Raw genomic sequence first — 20999 nt, 5'->3', positions numbered from 1 at the left:
AGTGCACTATTAAAGGCTATATGGGACGCAATATCAATAATTCACAGTACCTTTGTTCTCCTCTGTGTCAGTAGCTGTTTCACTCAGCCTTTGGCGCAGTTCATTATACTTGGTTTCCACTTCCTGAAAATAAATTGTTGACAAACTTATCTCTGGTAGAACAGAAGCGATGGATAAAATTAGTGTGTAGATGGATGGGTGAATGGATGAATAGAAACATTTAATAGTATGGGCAAAAGCATGAGGGACTGAAATTATAGAATTTGAATGACTTTACCCAAAGCGCTTCTCATACATTTCTGGTACCATGAAGTTCTGGAATGTATAGTAGACGCTTTACGGGCTCCTGTTTTTTTGTTTGTTGCGCTGATAATTATTATTATTATTATTTTTTATTTTTTTTATTTTTTTACATAATGTTTCTATGACCGAAAATAACTTCTGGACATCAGAAGAGTGATTGCTAACCTCGATTCGGATGAAGATTTCTACTTCAACAGGTCGGCGGCGCAGGACATACTGCTCACCCCGACTAGACCCCAATACCCGACACTCGGAAGAGAAAGAGACGGCAATATAGAGAACGACGTGCGGGCACCATGATAAAACTGTGGCGGTGAGTAAATAAACCACCTCCACCCTCTTTTCTATTGGCGATTGTACAATCACTGGAGAACAAACTGGATGAACTCCATTCGAGACTATCCTATCAACGGGACCTGAAGAACTGTAATATCCTATGTTTCTCAGAAACATGGCTAAACAAGGATATGGATCATATACAACTAGCTGTTTTCTCTATGCATCGGCAGAACAGAACGACAGCATCGGGTAAGCTCAAAGGGGGGAGGTGTGCGTCTCTTAAGAGCTAGTGCCCAATCTCTAATATTAAGGAAGTCTTGAGGTTCTACTCGCCTGAGTTAGAAAACCTCATGATAAGCTGCAAACCATACTATTTACCAAGAGTTTATCTACAGTTGAAGTCTACATACACCTTAGCCAAATACATTTAAACTCAGTTTTTCACAATTCCTGACATTTAATACTAGTAAAAATTCCATCTTAGGTCAGTCAGGATCACCACTTTACTTTAAGAATGTGAAATGTCATTAATAAATGCATTGATGACATTGTTCTCACAGTGAAAGTATGTACATATCCAAACCAGAAGCCATGGATTACAGGCAACATTCGCACTAAGCTAAAGGCTAGAGCTGCCACTGTCAAGGAGCGGTACACTAACCTGGACACTTATAAGAAATCCCGCTATGCCCTTTGATGAACCATCAAACAGGCAAAGCATCAATACAGGACTAAGATCGACTCCTACTACACCGGCTCTGAAGCTCGTCAGATGTGGCAGGGGTTGCAAACTATCATGGATTACAAAGGGAAACCCAGCCGTGAGCTGCCCAGTGACACAAGTCGACCAGATGAGCTAAATGCCTTCTATGCTAGTTTTGAGGTAAGCAACACTGAACCATGCGTGAGAGCACCAGCTGTTCTGGATGAATGTGTGATCACACTCTCCGTAGCTGATGTGAGTAAGCCCTTCAAACAGGTTAACATTCACAAGGCCGGAGGGCCAGACAGATTACCAGGGTGTGTACTCAGAGCATGCGCTGACCAACTGGCCAGTGTCTTCACTGACATTTTCAACTTCTCCCTAACCCAGCCTGTAATACCTACATGATTCAAGCAGACCACCACAGTCCCTGTGCCCAAGAACGCCAAGTTAACCTGCCTATCGCCCCGTAGCACTCACATCTGTAGCCATGAAATGCTTTGAAAGGCTGGTCATGGCTCACATCAACATTATCCCAGACACACTGGACCCACTCCAATCTGCATACCGCCCCAACAGATCCACAGATGACACCATCTCTATTGCATTCCACACCGCCCTTTCCCACTTGGACAAAAGGAACACCCATGTGAGAATGCTGTTCGTTGACTCATTGCTAAGGACCCTGGGACTGAACACCTCCCTCTGCAACTGGATCCAGGACTTCTTGATGGGACTCTTCCAGGTGGTGAGGGTAGGTAAAACATCCACCACACTGACCCTCAACACGGTGGCCCCTCAGGGCGTGCTTAGTCCACTCCTTGTTTTCCTACGACTGCGTGGCCGTGCACGACTCCAACACTATCAAGTTTGCAGACGACACGATGTGGTAGGCATGATCACTGACGACGTTGAGGCTGCCGAAAAGGAGGATGTCAGAGACCTGGCAGTGTGGTGCCAGGACAACAACCTCTCCCTCAATATCAGCAATACAAAGAAGCTGATTGTGGACTAAAGGAAACAGAGGGCCGAGCGCACCCCCATTCACATCAACAGGGCTGAAGTGGAGCTGGTCGAGAGCTTCAAGTTCCTCGGCGTCCACATCAAAGGATCTATCATGGTCCAAACACACCAACATAAAGAGGGCATGACAAACCCTCTTTCCCCTCAAGAGGCTGAAAAGATTGGGCATGGGCCCTTAGATCCTCAAAAGGTTTCTACAGCTGCACCCTTGAGAGAATCTTGACTGGCTGCATTACCACTTGACATCCGACCGCAAGACGCTACAGAGTGTAGTGCATAGGGCCCAGTACATCACTGGGGCCAAGCTTCCTGCCATCCAGGACTTCTATACCAGGTGGTGTCAGAGGAAGGCCCTAGAAATTGTCAAAAACTCCAACCACTCAAGTCAGACTGTTCTCTCTGCTACTCCCAAGCTAGCGGTAGTGATGTACCAAGTCTGGAACCAACAAGACCCTGAACAGATTCTACCACGAAGCCATAAGACTGCTAAATAGTTAACCAAATAGCTACCCGACCCTTTTTGCACCAACTTTTTTGACTCATCACATACGCTGCTGCTACTGTTTTTTATTTCACTTTATATGTACATATCTACCTCAATTACCTTGTACCCCTGCACATCAACTCGGTACTGGTACCCCTTGTATATAGCCAAGTTATAGTTATTCATTCCATCTATTATTTTTATTATTACATTTTTTTTAAACTTTTCTATAATTTCTCTATTTTCTTTCTCTCTGCATTGTTGGGAAGGGCCAGTATGCAAGTAAGCATTTCACTGTTAGTCCACACCTGTTGTTTACAAAGCATGTGACAAATACAATATGATTTGATTTTGTGCCGAAGCTGCCCTGAGGCATCCATCAAAGAGCCGTTAAAACTGACCTTAGATCAGACCTGACTTTAAGCGTTTACTATAGCCTGCCTGAAGTGCGAACACAATCAAGCACAGAAAATATTTGAAATGAATTCAAATAGTATTTGAAACCAGGTCTGATCTAGGGGGGCAACTTCTTCATGGTACTCAAAGGGGGATTGATGGTGTACCTTCAAGTGCTGCAGGTTGGCCTGCAGCAGGCGGATGTGGGTCATGACCTGACGGCTGAGGTTGGGGCCAGCATCCCCTGTCTGCGAGGATGAGGAGAGCAGCTTCTTTAGGTCGATGTCCGAGCCCCACTGGGCCCCGCCTCCACCCTTGCCACTCGCCTGACCGTCGTCGTCTGTGCTGCTCTCCCCCGAGCCCCCCAGGACAATGTAACTGCCTGAAAAGGGAGAGAGAGAGCGCTAGAGTCTGATATATTGCCGGGTCTTGTCCACTCTGTTCTAATGAGTAATGCATGGCTTGTGGACATTGTAGAGGGAAACAGAAGACACATACATTTTCCTTAGAGCCTTATCCTTCAATGGTGGGGTCATACTATTTTGTAATTTAAACCGTTCAAAAGATAGTCACATTTGTAGGAAGAATGAACCAAGCGCAATTTTCTTATTTTATTTGAGTTTTTCTCGTGACCCCATTTTCAAATCAGGTGCCCCCATATGGGGTAGCGACCCTTAGCTTGGGAAATGCCGGTTTAGAGCCATAAAGCTGATAATCTCTGAAAAGTGTAAATTATGCCCACCTGAGAACTTTTAACGTTCACAATTAAAAAGGAAGAACCTCACACATGCATAATGATATCATAAAACAACTTGCTATAAAATCAATAAAATGGCTATAAACACAATTTGTTCAGCTATGAGGATATTTGAACAATACACCTTACAGGGTGAATCCTAACTTCCGCTTAAGTCAAATTCAAACTTGTTCTCCTATTGACATCAAAACATGACTATGTGAAAATTTAAGGGGATTGGCCACTAAGTTTTCTGCCCTCCCATGACTTGTCCAGCTCCCTGAATGTCCCAGTTGGCTCACCGTAGTCCTCAGATGTCTCGAAGAAGCCTGTGTCCCCAGACGGGAGTTCCGAGGATCCTGGGGCCCCCTCCTCCCTCCCCGAGGTGCCGTTCTCCGAGGAGCCAGGAGAGGATGCTGCTGCGCTCCTAGGGCCCAATGTACTGCTGTTGCTGTCCTCTGGGCCCCTCAGTGACGTGGTCCTCAGCAGGCGGGAGCCATGGGCCAAGCCCTTCCTCTGCTCCTTCTCCTTCCTATTCTCATTGTTCTTGTCGCTGCCCTTCTCTCTGCTTGTTATGTGGTTGAGAAGGACCTGCCTCAGGGCTGCCACTAGGAGAAGGAGAGACAGAGGGCAGTTAATAAAAAAAAACATATTTATTCAGGGGAACCCAAATGAGACCAGTTTCTCATTTACAATGGTGCCTTGAGGACAAAAAAAGTCATCAAAACAACAAAAATATATAAAACTACAAAACAGTATAAATACATTACCTCAGGTTATTACAACAATCAATTGCACACTTCAGTGAACTCATTTAACTGAGTTTAAACTGCCCTACTGGCATCAGGTAATCCAGGTGCAGTTTTTTAAGGTATTCCATAACTGTGGTGTGTCTAGCAAGCTAGACAGGCAGTCATCATCATGAATCACGTTGACAATTACTGGCAAATCCTTTTCAATCCTTGTCATATGAAAAAAAAGTATAGATAAAAGGTATCGGTGCTCATCGGCAATGGACATAAACATTACACAACAAGTCGGAAATTGCAAATTCAACAATGAGTGGTTTGGAAGGAATCAGTGGCTACCTGCAAGCGTCGCAAAGCAATCACTAGCCTGCTATTCAGTGGAGTGGGTGTGTGGTCCAAGTCTGGGTTTAAGGGTCTCTTTTCCAAGCTTAACATTCACATGCAACACCATGGATGAGAAAACGTTGAATACATTGGCCATGCTGTCAATCCAGCATGACTTCTGCCCGCGTTCAAAATAACTGGAAACTTGGAACTGGGAAATCTCAACTTCAGTGAGTTCAAGACAACTGGGAACTCGGGAAAAAAAACTAGCTCCGACTGGGAAAATATGTTGTGAACGGTCATCCAACTCAGAATTCCAAGCCGGGAACTCAGGCCTCTTTGTACAGCTGCGAACTAAAGAAAACTGATGTCATGATTTGACCTTGTTTCCCCCCCCAGAGTTCCCTGTTGTCTTGAAAGCACCCTTGATGACAAATTTTGCCCACAAGAACAACCGCCACGCCACCTTCCTGTTCAAGTGAGCACAGCACAACAATGTTGAGTCCAAAAATGTCTTGTAGGCTTCTGCATAAATAAGCTCATGTGCTTTTCTTCACGAGGAGGAGATACTATATGTTGTTGGGTCTGTAACCATGTTTGCCAATGACAGTCTCTTCCCATTAAAATATTTGTTTTCAACAAAAAGTTCAGTAATAGACCCATGTAATTCCAGTTGATATTGCGAGGGTTGTTTTGTTTGCGCAATGCGCTGTCTATGCGTCGGTATATTGTCTATAAAAGTGGATCCTCGTGATTGTATTTTCCTTCAAATAGTAAGCGAACCACTCCTCTCTCGAAGAGTCAAATTCAGCAAGATGTTGAGGCCTTATCTGAACTAACATCTGAATTTCTGTCGGTGCCCATTTTGAAAGTGCTGAACAAACAGGCCTACCTCGTTGCAGCTCGTTTGTTTGCACTTGCTTATACTTAGAGCTAAGTGTTAATTATATAAGAACAAACATGAATTTACTGAACATAAATGTAATAATGTTTGAATGGTTCAAAAGTCAAAACTCATGTTGGCGTTCAGTATTATTAAGGACAATGAGGTTCTTATCGACTTACACAAATCCACAGGGAGTCAGTAGAAACCACATTTGTTTAAGCAAGTCAGCCATATCAGCTATGTTTTTCAAAAAAGGAGGTTAATGAGGGTGAATGAACTGTTTCGCTGCCAGACAAGGCCCCGCTGATAGCCAAGTGTAGCGGTGGTAAGGATTCACTCCATGGTGCTGAAAAGAAAGCTCTGCTGTCGGGACAGCTTTATGTTTTTCAATTGGCTCATTCATCCACCCTCCTCTCCCCTGTAACTATTCCCCAGGTCGTTGCTGTAAATGAGAATGTGTTCTTAGTCAACTTAACTGGTAAAATAAAAAAATGTAGGCCCTAAAAGTTTGTGTGCACCATTTGTCACCGTTATAGTGCAATTGATGTATTGTTTAGTGTTGTGTTTTGGTGTGCTAGTATGCATCCCCCAAAATTTTTGAGTTTGCCCCACCAAGATTTACATGCAAAAATCGCCACTGGCGATGTAGTAGGGAGTTGTAATTTTCAACAGGCCAATATTATACAAAGTTTAGCGCATAACATTTGGTAATTAACTACAATGACCATAATCCATTGGGCATCTACTTGCACGGTCCGTGTTTCTTTTATGCCTGCTACAGAAGAGGCAGAAGAATGCTCGATCGTAAGGGCATATAGAGCAGCTGTTGCTTCGCGAGGTATCTCTACCTGAAAATACACGATCTAAGTGATTGATAGTTGGTATTCAGCAGTCATAAAAGTATGCCTTATTTACTTTGAAAAACGACCAAATAATGATTTTGTCAAACAGCATATGCAGCAGCTCTATGATGGTTAATAAGCAGTCACTACAATCATGTGACTTTTATTCATTGTTTTATTCTGTGTTACAGCATTCAACCCAAAGTAATCGAAACTGAAATTGAAACCGGATTATTTTTTCATAATTGAAACAACCTCGTCATTGCAGCCCTCAATGTGTCCTGAGGGGAATGTGACAGGGTCTGACATGATGCTGCTGAACCGCTGGAGGTTGAGGAACTACCAAGTACGACGAGATGACATTGTGTCAGTCCTGACCTGAGCCCTAGGACCATGCCTCAGGACTACCTGGCATGATGACTCCTTGCTGTCCCCAGTCCACCTGGCCGTGCTGCTGCTCCAGTTTCAACTGTTCTGCCTGCGGCTATGGAACCCTGACCTGTTCACCGGACGTGCTACCTGTCCCAGACCTGCTGTTTTCAACTCTCTAGAGACCGCAGGAGCGGTAGAGATACTCTTAATGATTGGCTATAAAAGCCAACTGACATTTACTCCTGGGGTGCTGACTTGCTGCACCCTCGACAACTACTGTGATTATTATTATTTGACCATGCTGGTCATTTATGAAGATTTGAACATCTTGGCTATGTTCTGTTATAATCTCCACCCGGCACAGCCAGAAGAGGACTGGCCACCCCTCATAGCCTGGTTCCTCTCTAGGTTTCTTCCTAGGTTTTGGCCTTTCTAGGGAGTTTTTCCTAGCCACCGTGCTTCTACACCTGCATTGCTTGCTGTTTGGGGTATTAGGCTGGGTTTCTGTACAGCACTTTGAGATATCAGCTGATGTACGAAGGGCTATATAAATACATTTGATTTGAACCTCAAAAAGCACTAATCGCTCAGCACTGGACAATAAGAAACACATTTTTAGTTTCCGTAGCAAAACATGATAGTGTCATTCAATCACTATGTGTCATATTGATTTAACTAAGGCCAAGGTAGTAAACTCACAGGTTCTTAGGGCCTCCTCGGCTCTGGAGGGGGGCATGACGAAGGCGTCATGGGGCTCCTGGTCGTCGATGGCAATGCCTTGGCATGACCTCTCCTGGAGTAAGGGCAGTTTGTCTGCCAGCTCTCCAACCAGAAACGCTTCAACTTCCTCCTCGTCTGCCTCCTCCACTTCCTCCTCCTCCTCTTCTCTTCTGTCTAGCAATAGCAGCGACTCTTCTTCCTTGTCGTCTGATTTGATGCTGTCGAATGGGTTGATTGATGTGGGCGTGGGTTGCAGACCAGGCGAGGAAGTGACATATTTTTCTAGGGGACACAGAAACATGGGTAATGAAGTTGTTTTAAAGCTGCATGAAGCATAGTCAAACGCACATGACTTTTCATAGGGTGGAAAAACTAGATTAAATGTCTTGGAATTGATACCTGCGAACTGGATACTTCCCGTGGAAAGGCGGTCTGGGTCTTTGCTCAGTTTGGGTATCCCTGTGCTGATCACCTCCACTGCGTCTCGCTCAGCACTGCAATACACATGAAAAATGCACGCACACACGCGTAAATTATAAACTAGGGCGATGTGAAACGGGAGCCTTTTTTCATTTGACAGCAGAATATATAACAAGTTAAATAGCCAAAAAAGGCCAGTTAACTTACTCGGTCTGAGGTAAAGGTATGATGTTGTGCGGTTTTGTCTTCATGGTGTCTGCCCTCTGCGTTATCAGACACTGCCACCTAGTGGATGGGAGGAGCTAATGAGAAACAGCAACCAGAGAGATAGAGCCCATCCCGTCTTTCTGTCAAGTGCCATTTATCTCTATGAGTGCAACTTAGCCTGGAGGGAAACGACTTAAAATACAAATAAAACCAAGAAAATTCTGCTTTATCAGAAATATTAGTTGGAGGATCCTGTCCCTGCTTATTTCTCCCTGGAATCCTTCAACTGGAATTTCTGGAAAACCTGGGAACTTTGATAGTGTCCAGAATGTTTTAATCCTAGTTCCAGACAGGTGACAACTGAATGGGAAGCTTGAAATAAGTGACTTTGGGATGAACAGACAAACAGACTTACGTTCTTTGCTCGGACACGGTCTGGGCCATTAGCTCGTAGATCTGGGCTCCGTTGTCGGACATAGACAGCACGAAGAAGGACTTGTTGTCTGTCAGCGGAAGAGACAGCATATCATCAGAACATATATTACGACAGTCTGCTATGTTGTCTTTCCTCTCCAAAGCCCACCAGATATAGCCTGGTGCCAGATCTGTTTGTGCTGTATAGCCAACTCACTTCAGTAAAACAGAATGTGAGCTATCGCAAGATCAAACAGGTTCCAACCAAACCTAGTCTAATGTCATTGTCATTCCAAACATGATGGTTGGCAAGACTGCACAAACAAATCTGGGACCAGGCTACCACAGATATGTTGTTTGAAGCAATTTTATTGGACATTGATTCCAAGAGACTTTTCAGTGGGACCCTACATTCAGAATGTGACAGATAGAAATGGAACATATAAAGCTGACACAAATCTCCATTCGGCATAACAGAAAATTACATCTGTTCTACACAATCTATTTCAGAATTTTTAAAAACATTACACACTCCTGAACAACCCTCTTAATTAAACTAAGTGGACGTGGCTTGTTAGTGCTTGCTTGTGTATCTTCATGTATCGTGTCTTATGTACTCCTGCAGAATGGATTTCCCTGTGGGGACAATAAACTGAATTCAATGGACTCACCGGTGGCCACCGAGCGCACCAGCACAGTGTTGAGCTTGATGATGGGGCTAAAGATGTGCTTGGTGTCGGCGGTGCCCGCCAGGTTCTTGCTGTGGCACTTGAGGACCAACCGCTCGTCCTGCTTCTGCAGCAGCACCAGGATGTCCTCCAGGAGCAGCGTGTACAGCTCTGAGGGCACAGGAGGAAGTTCAATAGATAAAGGTCCAATGAAGCCATTTTTCTCTCAATATCAAATAATTGATGGGTAACAATTAAGTACCTTACTGTAATTGTTTTGCAATAAAATTGGTAAAAATGTCTCAAGCAATAATTTTGCTAGGACTGTCTGGGAATGGTCTGAGTGGGAAATTAGCTGTTATTGGCAGTGAGGTTTGGAACTCTTTCTTATTGGTCTCTTAACTAATTTACTGCCTGGTGATGTCAGAAGGGTACTCATGCTACTTTGTGTTGATTAATTGGTAGTAATGTATGGGAACATTTTGTATCAATAAAATGTATTTATAAAGCCCTTTTTACATCAGCCAATGTCACAAAGTGCTATACAGAAACCCAGCCTAAAACCCCAAACAGCAAGCAATGCAGGTGTAGAAGCACGGTGGCTAGGAAAAACACCCTAGAAAGCCAGGAACCTAGGAAGAAACCTAGAGAGGAACCAGGCTATGAGGGGTGGCCAGTCCTCTTTTGGCTATGCCGGGTTGAGATTATAACAGATTATAACAGCCATGATGTTCAAACGTTCATAGATAACCAGCAGGGTCAAATAATAATAATCACAGTGGTTTTAGAGTGTGCAACAGGTCAGCACCTCAGGAGTAAATGTCAGTTGGCTTTTCATAGCCGAGCATTCAGAGTTAGACAGCAGGTGCGGTAGAGTGTATCTCTCAGTCCTGGCGTTTGGTACAGAGAGCCGATGGTTTACAACACACAGAAAAGCACTTACACTAGAGAGGACAAGCTAGTGCTTATGTAGGCTAAAACTAGCATGTGTACCCTTTTGTTTTTCTACTGTATGTTGTAGCCTACTTAGTTTTTCAGCATTAGATGATGACAACTCAAGTGTACTAAAGGGCTAAGCTGAAAATGATATTAGACATTGTCCTAAAGGTTAAAAAAAAAATATATAGACTCTATATTATCAACATTTCTACACCGCTAAAACACATTATGTTAAATTGTGGGCACCTACCGATTGTCTTGTCTTTGTTGACCTTCCAGGAGAGAGGTCCCTCGTGCACCATCTTCCTCTTGGTCAGGTCCAGGCTCTACAGACACACACACACTTCATTTTATTTAACCCTTATTCTACCAGGTAAATTGACTGAGAACACATTCTCATTTACAGCAACGACCTGGGGTATGGTGGCCATGATGGTATGAGGGCCAGATTGGGAATTTAGCCTGGACACCAAGGTTTACACTCTTACTCTTAGTATAAGTGCCATGCAATCTTTAGTGACCACAGGAAGTCAGAACACCAGTTTAACATCCCGTCTGAAAGACCGCACCGTAAACAGGGCAATGTCCCCAATCACTGCCCTGGGGGCATAGAGTACCACAGTATGAGTGATAATAACCATAAACTCTAGTGGTCAAACAGGGAAATGGTTCCAATCGTTTTTCCACCATTCAATTTTCTCATAGAGATTTTTAGAAAGACTTAAAATAATAATCTTCCATGTAGGCTTACCCTGGCGTGACGTTTTGATAACAGTGCAAATAGGACTAGATGACTTTTATGAATATATTGGCCGCCTGTATATACCCCCCCAAAAATGAAATGCTAATTGGCTGCCAATGTGGCTATCATAAAGAACTACAAATGCCATGATCTGGACGAGACTGACACCGAGGAAAATGTAAGAATCTCTGGATTAACTAATGTTAGCTAAATTTAGTAATGAATAAATTGGCTAAATGTATTTAAATTGACAAATCTGTGAACTATCTTGTGGAAGTTTTAAATTGGCACAATACCTGTTAGCAAAGGTGTCAACTAGAAATGATGTGCAGGAGCTTGCAGGGATTTGTAGTCTTGCATGATGTCTACTTTGATGCTAATTAGCATTTTCAAATCTGAGAGTAAATAGAGAGGAATATATTGATAAAAGTCAACTTGTCCGAGAGAGATTTACATGGTTATCAAAACGTCACGCCAGGGTGAGCCTACACAAAACACAGCCCTTATTTTAAGTGATTCTAATATCCCCTATGGGAAAAAACAATTGGAACCATTTCCCTGTTTGAATGCTAGGTTATATGGCCTCCACTGTGGGCTCTATTGGGATATTTGTTTTTTGACCAGAGGAAAGAGTGCCTCCTACTGGCCCTCCAACACCACTTCCAACAACATATGGTCTCCCATCCAGGAACTGACAAGGACCAACCCTGCTTAGCTTCGGAAGCAAGCCAGCAGTGGGACGTAGGGTGGTATGCTGCTGATGACACTAACACGTGTGTACACATCAGAACAGGCACCTTTCTAAAGCTTTATGCCAACTGGGGTTGTTGCCAATGAGCATATGTCATTAATCAACTTCCCTGGTCAAATAAAGGTACATGCATGTAAATAAATGGTGAGACAAGTGGAGGAATAGAGGAGTTGAGTCTCACCTTGAACTCTGAGATCATTGGGTTCTCACTCTGTTTGAGTGAGGACAGGTCCAGGCGTCTTTGGTAGTCCTCTAACCTCTGTAGGGAGAGGAGCACACAGACTTATCAGTACTGGCTAGACAGGACCTATTCAGTCCCTTAGCTGATATATTGTGGTAGAAAGGTGGTAGGCATAAGAGTTGCACTGTTTACACAGGAAACTCATGTATTCGTTTAACCATTTATTATAAAATAGAAGAGAACCCATTTGGTCTTGGTGTTAGGCTGTGCTCCTTCAGGTGAGCTCACCGCCAGAGCAATACATCAATTATTAACATTTTAATACAATTTGAGGCTGGGGTGGTGGTAGACTAGCAGAAAACAGACAACGCATAGCAGGTGGCAGCAATAGTTACAGCAGCAGCAATATTAAGCAGAAAAGACAAACCAATCGCATAGCTAGGATATGTGTGCACAACTGGTCAACTTAAATAGACTGCCATACTAAGGTAGGAAGTGTTGTTTGAATCCCAAAAACTTGAGTTTCCCATCGGAACTGGCTTCGCTTAATTTTGCTTGCAAGTGTCAAACAGTTTTCAACCGATTCATTTAATATACACCATCAACATGACTGCACCATGACAACTGTTGGTGTAGCGCAGCTGTGTGCACGTGTCTAGTCCCAGTGGTTCTCCTCTCCATAGTCAGTTACCTGTTTGTTCTCTGCCTCTTTCACCGTCTGGTTGACATAGTTGAGGATCTTCCTGCAGCACTCCCCGGCCCTCTTCACCTTTTCCCTCTCCGCTGCATCCTCTGTCAGGAAAAAACACACAAGCTGATGTAAGTCTTATGGATCGGACCAAAAAAGTGCACTGCTATCTTAAGGAGTGGACCAAATAAGCAGAGTCGGCTCTATGGGGTGGCCTGCTCCGGGTGGCCTGCTCTAGGAAGAGTCTTGGTGGTTCCAAACGTCTTCCATTTAAGAAAGATGGAGGCCAGAGTGTTCAAGTGGACCTTAAATGCTGCAGTAATTTTTTCGTACTCTTCGCCAGATCTGTGCCTCAACACAATCCTGTCTCAGAGCTCTACGGACAATTGTTTCGACCTCGTGGCTTGTTTTTTGCTCTGACATGCACTGTCAACAGTGAGAACTTATATAGGCAGGTGTGTGCCTTTCCACATCATGCCCAATCAATTGAATTTACCACAGGTGGACTCCAATCAAGTAGTAGAACACCTCAAGGAGGATCAATGGAAACAGGATGCACCGAGTCTCATAGCAAAGTGTCTGAATGCGTGTGTTATACATTTTTCATAAATAAAAAAAAACAACTGTTTTTGCTTTGTCATTATGCGGTATTGTGTATAGACCGATGAGGATGTTTTAAAAAAAAACATTTTAGAATAAGGCTGTAACGTAACAAAATGTTTTAAAAAGCGAAGGGGTCTGAATACTTTCCGAATCCACTGTATATGGCTGCATTTCAGATAGGTCTATTTTTTTTAAACATTCTGTACATTATGTAGGACCAATACCATGTGTAGCCTACTAAAACAAGTAGGCAAACTTTCACTCTTATAATTAATTTGCAGTACACAGTCATTGTGTGATAGGCTACTGTAAAAGAGATGTCAATACTACGAAAACGACACAAAGCCTACTTTTTCGCCCAATACCTGCTCTCTTGCTATAGTGTGTGTGTTGCTCTCAGAATAGGCATTTACTCTTATTCGCAGCAAATTCAAATTAGCAGTGGTGGAAAAGGTACCAAATTGTCATACTTGAGTGAAAGTAAAAATGCCTTAATAGAAAATGACTCAAGTAAAAGTGAAAGTCACCCAGTAAAATACTACTTGTGTGACGTGATGAGGTTGGACCCAGGAGCAGAGAAGAGACCAGACAAGGAATCAGTGGTTTACGATAAACGTAAATACTTTACTGAGAAACGGCAACAGAAGGATCACAGTAACACTGGGAAAACAACAAATACTAGGGCTGTGGTCCAAACACAAAAGACACACCCTTGTACACTTAACCTCGCCTTATGCCCTTGGAGGAATCCCCATCGCCATCTTGGAGGGTAGTCTAAATTATTAGCCAAGCAAGGGAAGTTTGCAAAATAAGCCCCTCAGCCCTCGTTTTTAGTCGGCTTTGCGAGTGTACAATTATGTTCACTCCGGGGCCTGAAACTCCCCATAATTCAATTTGCGCCAATTCTACATCCGGTAAGAAAAGTCAGCGAAAACTTAAAACAACATCAATGGAGAGGTCAGCATACAAGTGTAAGTAAAAACGAATGCAAATAAGTTAGAAATTGTGCTACTAATGCACATGACGGCACAAACACGTCTTGTAAAAAGTAAATATGTTTTTGATTGCAATTTTGGAAATTGTAGAAATAAAACATTTTCCTTCTTCAGAAGTTCCAGCTATGCAGGCTAACGTTAGTTAGCTAATTAATTTGCGAGCTATCATACAGTAGGTGTATATTAATAATTCTAAATTTAATATAAGTAGACATGCACTCATAATTGACTGTAGCGCATATAAAGCACCCACAAGCTACCTGTGGCTGAAAACACAATAATCACGGGATGAGCGAGTAACAAATTTCCGGCCAAGGGTGGTCCATTTAAAAATCATCCATTCTTCCCTCCCTCCCTCCCTCACTCCTTGCCCTACAAGTATATACTCGTCAGACGTCATGATATGTCATCAGAACTGTCCACATAATTTGAGGGCTGAGGGGATAGGGTGTCTTTTAAATGTTTGGACCGCAGCCTAGAGCTCGAAAAACTCACTCAGGAGACAAACGTATATGGCAAAGGGAAACAGAAAACACACCTCTCTTAACAGGGAAATCATAATTAGTGAACACACCTGTGTCATTGTCTCTAGGACGGTCTCTGCCGCCCTCTGGTGATAGGAGGAACCATGACAACTTGAGTAAAAGTCTAAAAGTATTTGCTTTTAAATAGACTTAAGTACCAAAAGTAAATGCAATTGCAAAAACGTACTTAAGTTTTAAAAGTAAAACTATACATTATTTGTTTTTGTTAATTTACAGATAGCCAGGGGCACACTCCAACACTCAGACATAATTTGCAAACAAAGCATTTGTGTTTAGTGAGTCCGCCAGATCAGAGGCAGTAGGGATGACCAGGGATGTTCTCTTGGTAAATGTGTGAAATTGACAATTTTCCAATATCCAGTTAAGTACTTTTGGGTGTCAGGAAAAATGTATGGAATAAAACGCTTTTAAAAATCTTTAGGAATGTAGTGAAGTAAAAGTAAAATATTTTCAAAAATATAAATAGTAAAGTACAGACACCTCAAGAAACTACTTAAGTAGTACTTTCAAATATTTAAACTTAAGTACTTTACACCACTGCAAATTAGCTACTGCCATGTAGGAAATGTAACATCAGCTATTACTATAGAATATCCACTTAGTTTGATTTAGTTTTCCTATGCACTTAGTTTGATTTAGTTTTCCTAGCTCCCACACAGAAAATATTGCACACCTGGAGAAGTGGTTACGCTCATTGCGTAGTGTGTCAAATTCGACAGAAACGAAGCCTATAGTTCTAATTATTGAAGTTTAAGCGATGAAGCCTGTAGGAATATTTGATAAGCTAGTGGTGCTCACCCTTTCGAGTTGATCTGTGCGTGTCGGTAGGCGCAAATGATGTGTAGGCCTAATGCAGCTATGTTTCCATTTCGGGTGCACATGTTGTAGTGGGGTGCATACTGTATCTTTCTTTTGTTGTTATATAAAGCCACGGTTGTTGATGTGAACGGCTACATTTCAGATACATTTTGTACATTTGAACAGTAGTAGGACTAATCCACCTTGTGTTATTAAGGCGCTAAAGCAATGCAATACTTGTTGTGCACTTCCATGGATTTAAAATGCCCCCTCAGGCATGTCATCCTGGAGCTGGGCCTGCAAATAAGTGCAATACAGTCTTATGGAGTGGGCCAAATAAGTGCACTACAAGACCAAGAATGTGAAGGGATGGGATGATGATGCCGGCTTCATTTATAGCCTAATCTTCAGAATCATTTCTTCTTCAGATTTTACAATCTCTGGTTGTAAAAGTTTGAGTAGCTAAATCTGCAGTACTGCCATTGAAAAAGGCTTTCCTTTAGTTCAGTAATGTTATTAAATATTAGAAGATCATAGGGCTTGGAAATACACCCCTCTTCAATCAACCGTAAAGAAATACAATACTTATCTTCCAACAGGTGGACTCAGAAGAAGAGCGATGCAACTTATTCCAAATTATTTTCAGGCCCAAGTCTCAACCTTTATTAGTCGTGTGGACAGACATTGTGTTTCATAGTGGTGTCTGTCTACTGTACCTGTGTACTTGGCTATGCTCTCCAGCAGTAGTGGATACTTGGTCAGCCTCTGCATCTCCACTGGAATGATATCCTTCAGCTGCAGTCTGCGACACAGACGGTTGCTCTCAGCCTCCTTCGGGACGAGAGACACACCCGAGTCAATACTACAGTCACTCACTCCAGATCACCTCAGTTCAGCCATGTCTTGAATCTCCCCATCTATAACTGAGCTTGTATGGTTACGATGATGCCCTCTAAGTCGCGCTTGAGGGAGTGAATAACGTTGTATTGTTCTATATTGAATTGCAAAGTATAGTGTAGTGCAGTATAGTATAATACTGTATATTGCACTATATTATTATAGTATAATAAAGTATTGTATAGTACATCATAACATAGTATAACATAGTTTAGAAAAGCATAGTATAGTTTGGTATTCATGGGTTGCACCTCATGTCATTGTTCTGAACATACTTAAGACGGCTCATCCATGGGGGCTAATGATTGTTTAGTCTAAATTACACTATAGTGGGTTGGAAATACGATGACATTGCTAAAGTAGATGAATAGTTAGTAGGAAACAAAAATAATATTAGGATGTCTTCAAATTTAATTTAAAAAATATTGTCATTCGCAATCGAAAAGTTAGCTAGCTAAAATCCGGTGCTTTCCCCTCAATCTTACCTATCTAGCTAACGTTATACTAAATCTAAAGTCAATCTGACGACATCACAATGATGACAAGTAATTTTTTCCCCTACAAATGCTTAGCTTCCTATAGAAATCTAATTGTGTGTCCAAGCCACTATAATGCACTTTAGACAAAATCTGTCCAGTCCTCAAGAGAACCTTCACAACAAAATTGTGACGCAACATGCAACCCATGACTAGTTTATTATAACATAGTATAGTTAAGTATATTGTGTCGTACCTGCATAAAGGAGGTGAAGCGCTGGTCTTTCTTCTGCCGGGTCTTGATGAGTTCCAGGGCGAAGGGCTGGTTACTGCAGAAGGTGCCCACCGCCCGCTTGATCTTCTCCTCCTCCCCATCACTGAACTACACATGCACACACAGAGGGACATGGTAACATTGGCAAAAACACATACGCACGGAGGGACATGGACACACCCGTACGCACAGAGGGACATGGACACACCTGTGCGCACGGAGGGACATGGACACACCCGTGCGCACGGAGGGACATGGACACACCCGTACGCACGGAGGGACATGGACACACCCGTACGCACGGAGGGACATGGACACACCCGTACGCACAGAGGGACATGGACACACCCGTACGCACGGAGGGACATGGACACACCCGTACGCACAGAGGGACATGGACACACCCGTACGCACGGAGGGACATGGACACACCCGTATGCACGGAGGGACATGGACACACCCGTACGCACGGAGGGACACAAAGACAAACACACGCACGGGCATGGACAGACAAACACACACACACGTACACAGAAAATGACACGCGCACACACACAACAATGTTATCCCAATGGCTTTTGGATGTACAGTAATACTCCCCCCTCTCCTCTCCTGCAGTGACGGAAAGTTTGTCCCAAATGGCCCATATGGCTCTGGTCAAAAGTAATGCACTATAAAAGGGAATAGGGTGCCATTTAGGATGCAAGTTGAGTCTTTTCTTACCCAAGCTAGTAGATCGTCTCCTATCAGGTCTATCACTGACGTCTCATTCTTCTTCCGAATGACTGTCACCTGTTCTGTTATCGACACTAGGGAGAAAGAGAAAAGCGATTACATGAAATGAGATAGCAAGGATTGGATATGCACAACATAAAAAGTCAGGGAAAATAATACATCTGTTTGGGAATAGGTCCATATCAATGATTTAGGAAGTGAAAATGGAAGTGGAAGTTAGGATTAGCCCTGAGAGAGGAGTTTAACCGACACTGACATACACACAGCGTACCATGTAGCTGGACAATCTCCTCTAGGTTAGTGAAGATGTGTTTAATGTCTCCAGGAGGCAGGATGCTGTCTCGGGTTAGTTTCTGGTAGAACACGTTATCCAGCACCTTCAACATCCTCAGGTGGGCTCGCTCTGTGTAGAACAGCTCTGTGGAGACACGCACAAAGTCAGACCCAAAGAATTAATCAGAACAAGACAGCTGTCAGCACATTCTAAAGCTATGCAGGCCTATGACATCAGCCACTAGTGTATTTTATACAACGGGTGTGTCTAATCGTAATCCTAAATCCATGACGTTAAAATGCCTATTTCCTCTGTTCCATCTGACTGCGCAATCCACTATTTCATCAGCCCAGACAGGGAAGTTATAAACTTGATCTCCACTATAAAAAGCATCTAAACATTATCTCACATTTCTTTTAGACTAACATTTAGTTTTCAACATTCAGAGATTTGTATAAACCTTGCTGTCTGTCTCTGACATTTGCAACATTGTTTCAATGAATGTGTAGGGGTCGGAGGTCACACGAGAGAGAGAGAGAGGCAGGCAGAGTTTCTCAGCCATTCGAAATCATGAATGAGCTGGCAACATTTTTATGGATATATACAAAGAAATGTCAATTGAAAAAAGGTCAAATGAAACGAAGTGCAGCTAGTTTGCAGTCTTTCCAGCTTCAGTTTGAAGTTATTGTGTTGTGCAGAGGCGAACTCCTCTGAACAACCGTGTTCTAACGAGAGAGCACATTTTCTATGCCAGGCGAAATCGTTCCTCATTAGCTTATTGCTATCGATGTATCCAAATAAATGTCACTAGAAAACAGCTTAAACAAATGCAGCTACTGTTGTTATTCTGTCTGCACTGTTTGACGTGACTGTAAATTAGCCGTAGTTGGCTAGCTAGCAAGCAAGGTATAAGAACGTTGCCAGCCAGTATGGCAATGGAACATTTAGCACGAACGACTGGGTTGCACCCATAGATACAGAACAAAAAGACTGAACGACTGGGTCGCGTCCATAGATACAGAACCAATAGAACAAACGACCAGCCGGCTTGGCTAGCAACCCTAGATTTGTTTGCGGGACTATATCTTGAGGAAGGATGAAATAGTATGAATAAATTCATCAAAATAAAGTTAATGAAAATATATCATTAGGTCATCAATCATTATTTGAATATGTTGGTAACCCATTGTATAACAGTGATAATGCCCTCGAAGCCTTGCCAATATATCCTCCAATCACCGGCTTCGAGGGCATTGTCACTTAAATATATCTCTATGGTCATAAACTAGGTGGAACCCATCTTCTTCCCGGCAGATGGCATCATTCTAACGTGACCACATCTGACTTAAAACAATGAGGTGGACACAAGATTTTCTTTTGGGATTGAGGCCTGCAAATTCCCTGGTATCAGGATCTACACAACATATGTTGTCGAATTTGGACACTTTTCTACGAAAACATCACGCAAACTTTAGTGGCTTGTTGTTTAGCTAGCGGATCCACAATCACTGATACTCATAGTGAAAAAGTTCACCACTTGAATGGACACAGTAGCCTTGGTCATGGACACAATCTCAAATAACTAATTAGGTCAGGCTGGGGCGGCTAGGATATAAAGCTATGTATGAAAATATAAAGGACACATTCTAATACAGCACATCATACTTGCCATCTCAATAACCATGTCTCTTAACAGCTAACATGAAACTACTTGCAACATTCAACAAATGTATCTTTAGCAGACTGATAGCATGAAACTACTCGATCTGTATGATTGATCCCCAGGCAGCTGTACATTTTGGGGAAGAAAAATGGTGACCGGCCTCACCGTTGATGACTTCCTGTCTCTTGATCTCCTGTGGTGTCAGGCCCGCCAGGACCTCTCGGCTGACTAGTGTCTGCCAGTTGGGAGAGTCCTGCTTGCACTCGATCTCATTCCCCAGGTCGTCCTCACTCGGCACATCTGCACAGCCTAAACCCTGCATCCTGACATGAGAACAACAAGTCGCTGATGATGACACCTGGATTGTGTTCATTATGGCATGCAGTGGCAACATTTTTGCATTGAAAATGAAAACAAGCCTTTCTTATTGGACAAGAGTTCAAGTAGTCTCTCCCTATTTCAGTCAGTCTTCTTCTGGTTGGTTTTATTGACCTAATGAACACGGCCCTGGGGTCACTTAAACAACATTAAAGCGCAAGTCTCCAATTGAGATCAATGTGTGATTAATTGGGAAAGTTACCAAGTTACTAAGTGCAATAATAGGTAGAGGTGGACTAGTAACTCAATCAATTCTATTCAAAGATTTTGCCAGAGTTAAGAGGCTCCCGAGTGGCGCAGCGGTCTAAGGCACTGCATCTCAGTGCTAGAGGCGTCACTACAGACCCTGGTTCAATCCCGGGATGTATCACAACCGGCCGTGATCGGGAGTCCCATAAGGTGGCTCACAATTGGCCCGGGGTTAGGGGAGGGTTTGGCCGGGGTAGGCCGCCTTGTAAATAAGAATTTGTTCTTAACTGACTAGCCTCGTTAAATAAATAGTTTAATCACATTAATGATGATTAATCAAGCACC

The 20999-nt window shown here is 43.0% G+C and overlaps 1 protein-coding gene across 1 annotated transcript in view; it reads right to left on the bottom strand.

The window, feature by feature from the left end:
• Nucleotides 1-20999, bottom strand: part of LOC120043885 (rho guanine nucleotide exchange factor 12-like) — a 67356-nt gene that overhangs the window by 3261 nt on the left and 43096 nt on the right. Inside the window, exons 22-36 of the mRNA XM_038988489.1 lie at nucleotides 20253-20410; nucleotides 18422-18568; nucleotides 18139-18224; nucleotides 17398-17523; nucleotides 16485-16599; nucleotides 12831-12931; nucleotides 12140-12217; nucleotides 10716-10791; nucleotides 9530-9697; nucleotides 8860-8947; nucleotides 8445-8522; nucleotides 8217-8311; nucleotides 7797-8099; nucleotides 4227-4532; nucleotides 3356-3570 (exon numbers count right to left, since the gene is read on the bottom strand). Coding sequence (XP_038844417.1) covers nucleotides 3356-3570; nucleotides 4227-4532; nucleotides 7797-8099; nucleotides 8217-8311; nucleotides 8445-8522; nucleotides 8860-8947; nucleotides 9530-9697; nucleotides 10716-10791; nucleotides 12140-12217; nucleotides 12831-12931; nucleotides 16485-16599; nucleotides 17398-17523; nucleotides 18139-18224; nucleotides 18422-18568; nucleotides 20253-20410 — 2140 coding nt within the window. The remainder of the gene's footprint in view (nucleotides 1-3355; nucleotides 3571-4226; nucleotides 4533-7796; nucleotides 8100-8216; nucleotides 8312-8444; nucleotides 8523-8859; nucleotides 8948-9529; nucleotides 9698-10715; nucleotides 10792-12139; nucleotides 12218-12830; nucleotides 12932-16484; nucleotides 16600-17397; nucleotides 17524-18138; nucleotides 18225-18421; nucleotides 18569-20252; nucleotides 20411-20999) is intronic.

The sequence above is a fragment of the Salvelinus namaycush genome, chromosome 3 (genome assembly GCF_016432855.1).
Source record: "Salvelinus namaycush isolate Seneca chromosome 3, SaNama_1.0, whole genome shotgun sequence".
NCBI classification, from domain to species: domain Eukaryota; kingdom Metazoa; phylum Chordata; class Actinopteri; order Salmoniformes; family Salmonidae; genus Salvelinus; species Salvelinus namaycush.
Note: the sequence above shows the minus strand (reverse complement) of the source record. Positions and strands in the feature narration are given on the sequence as shown.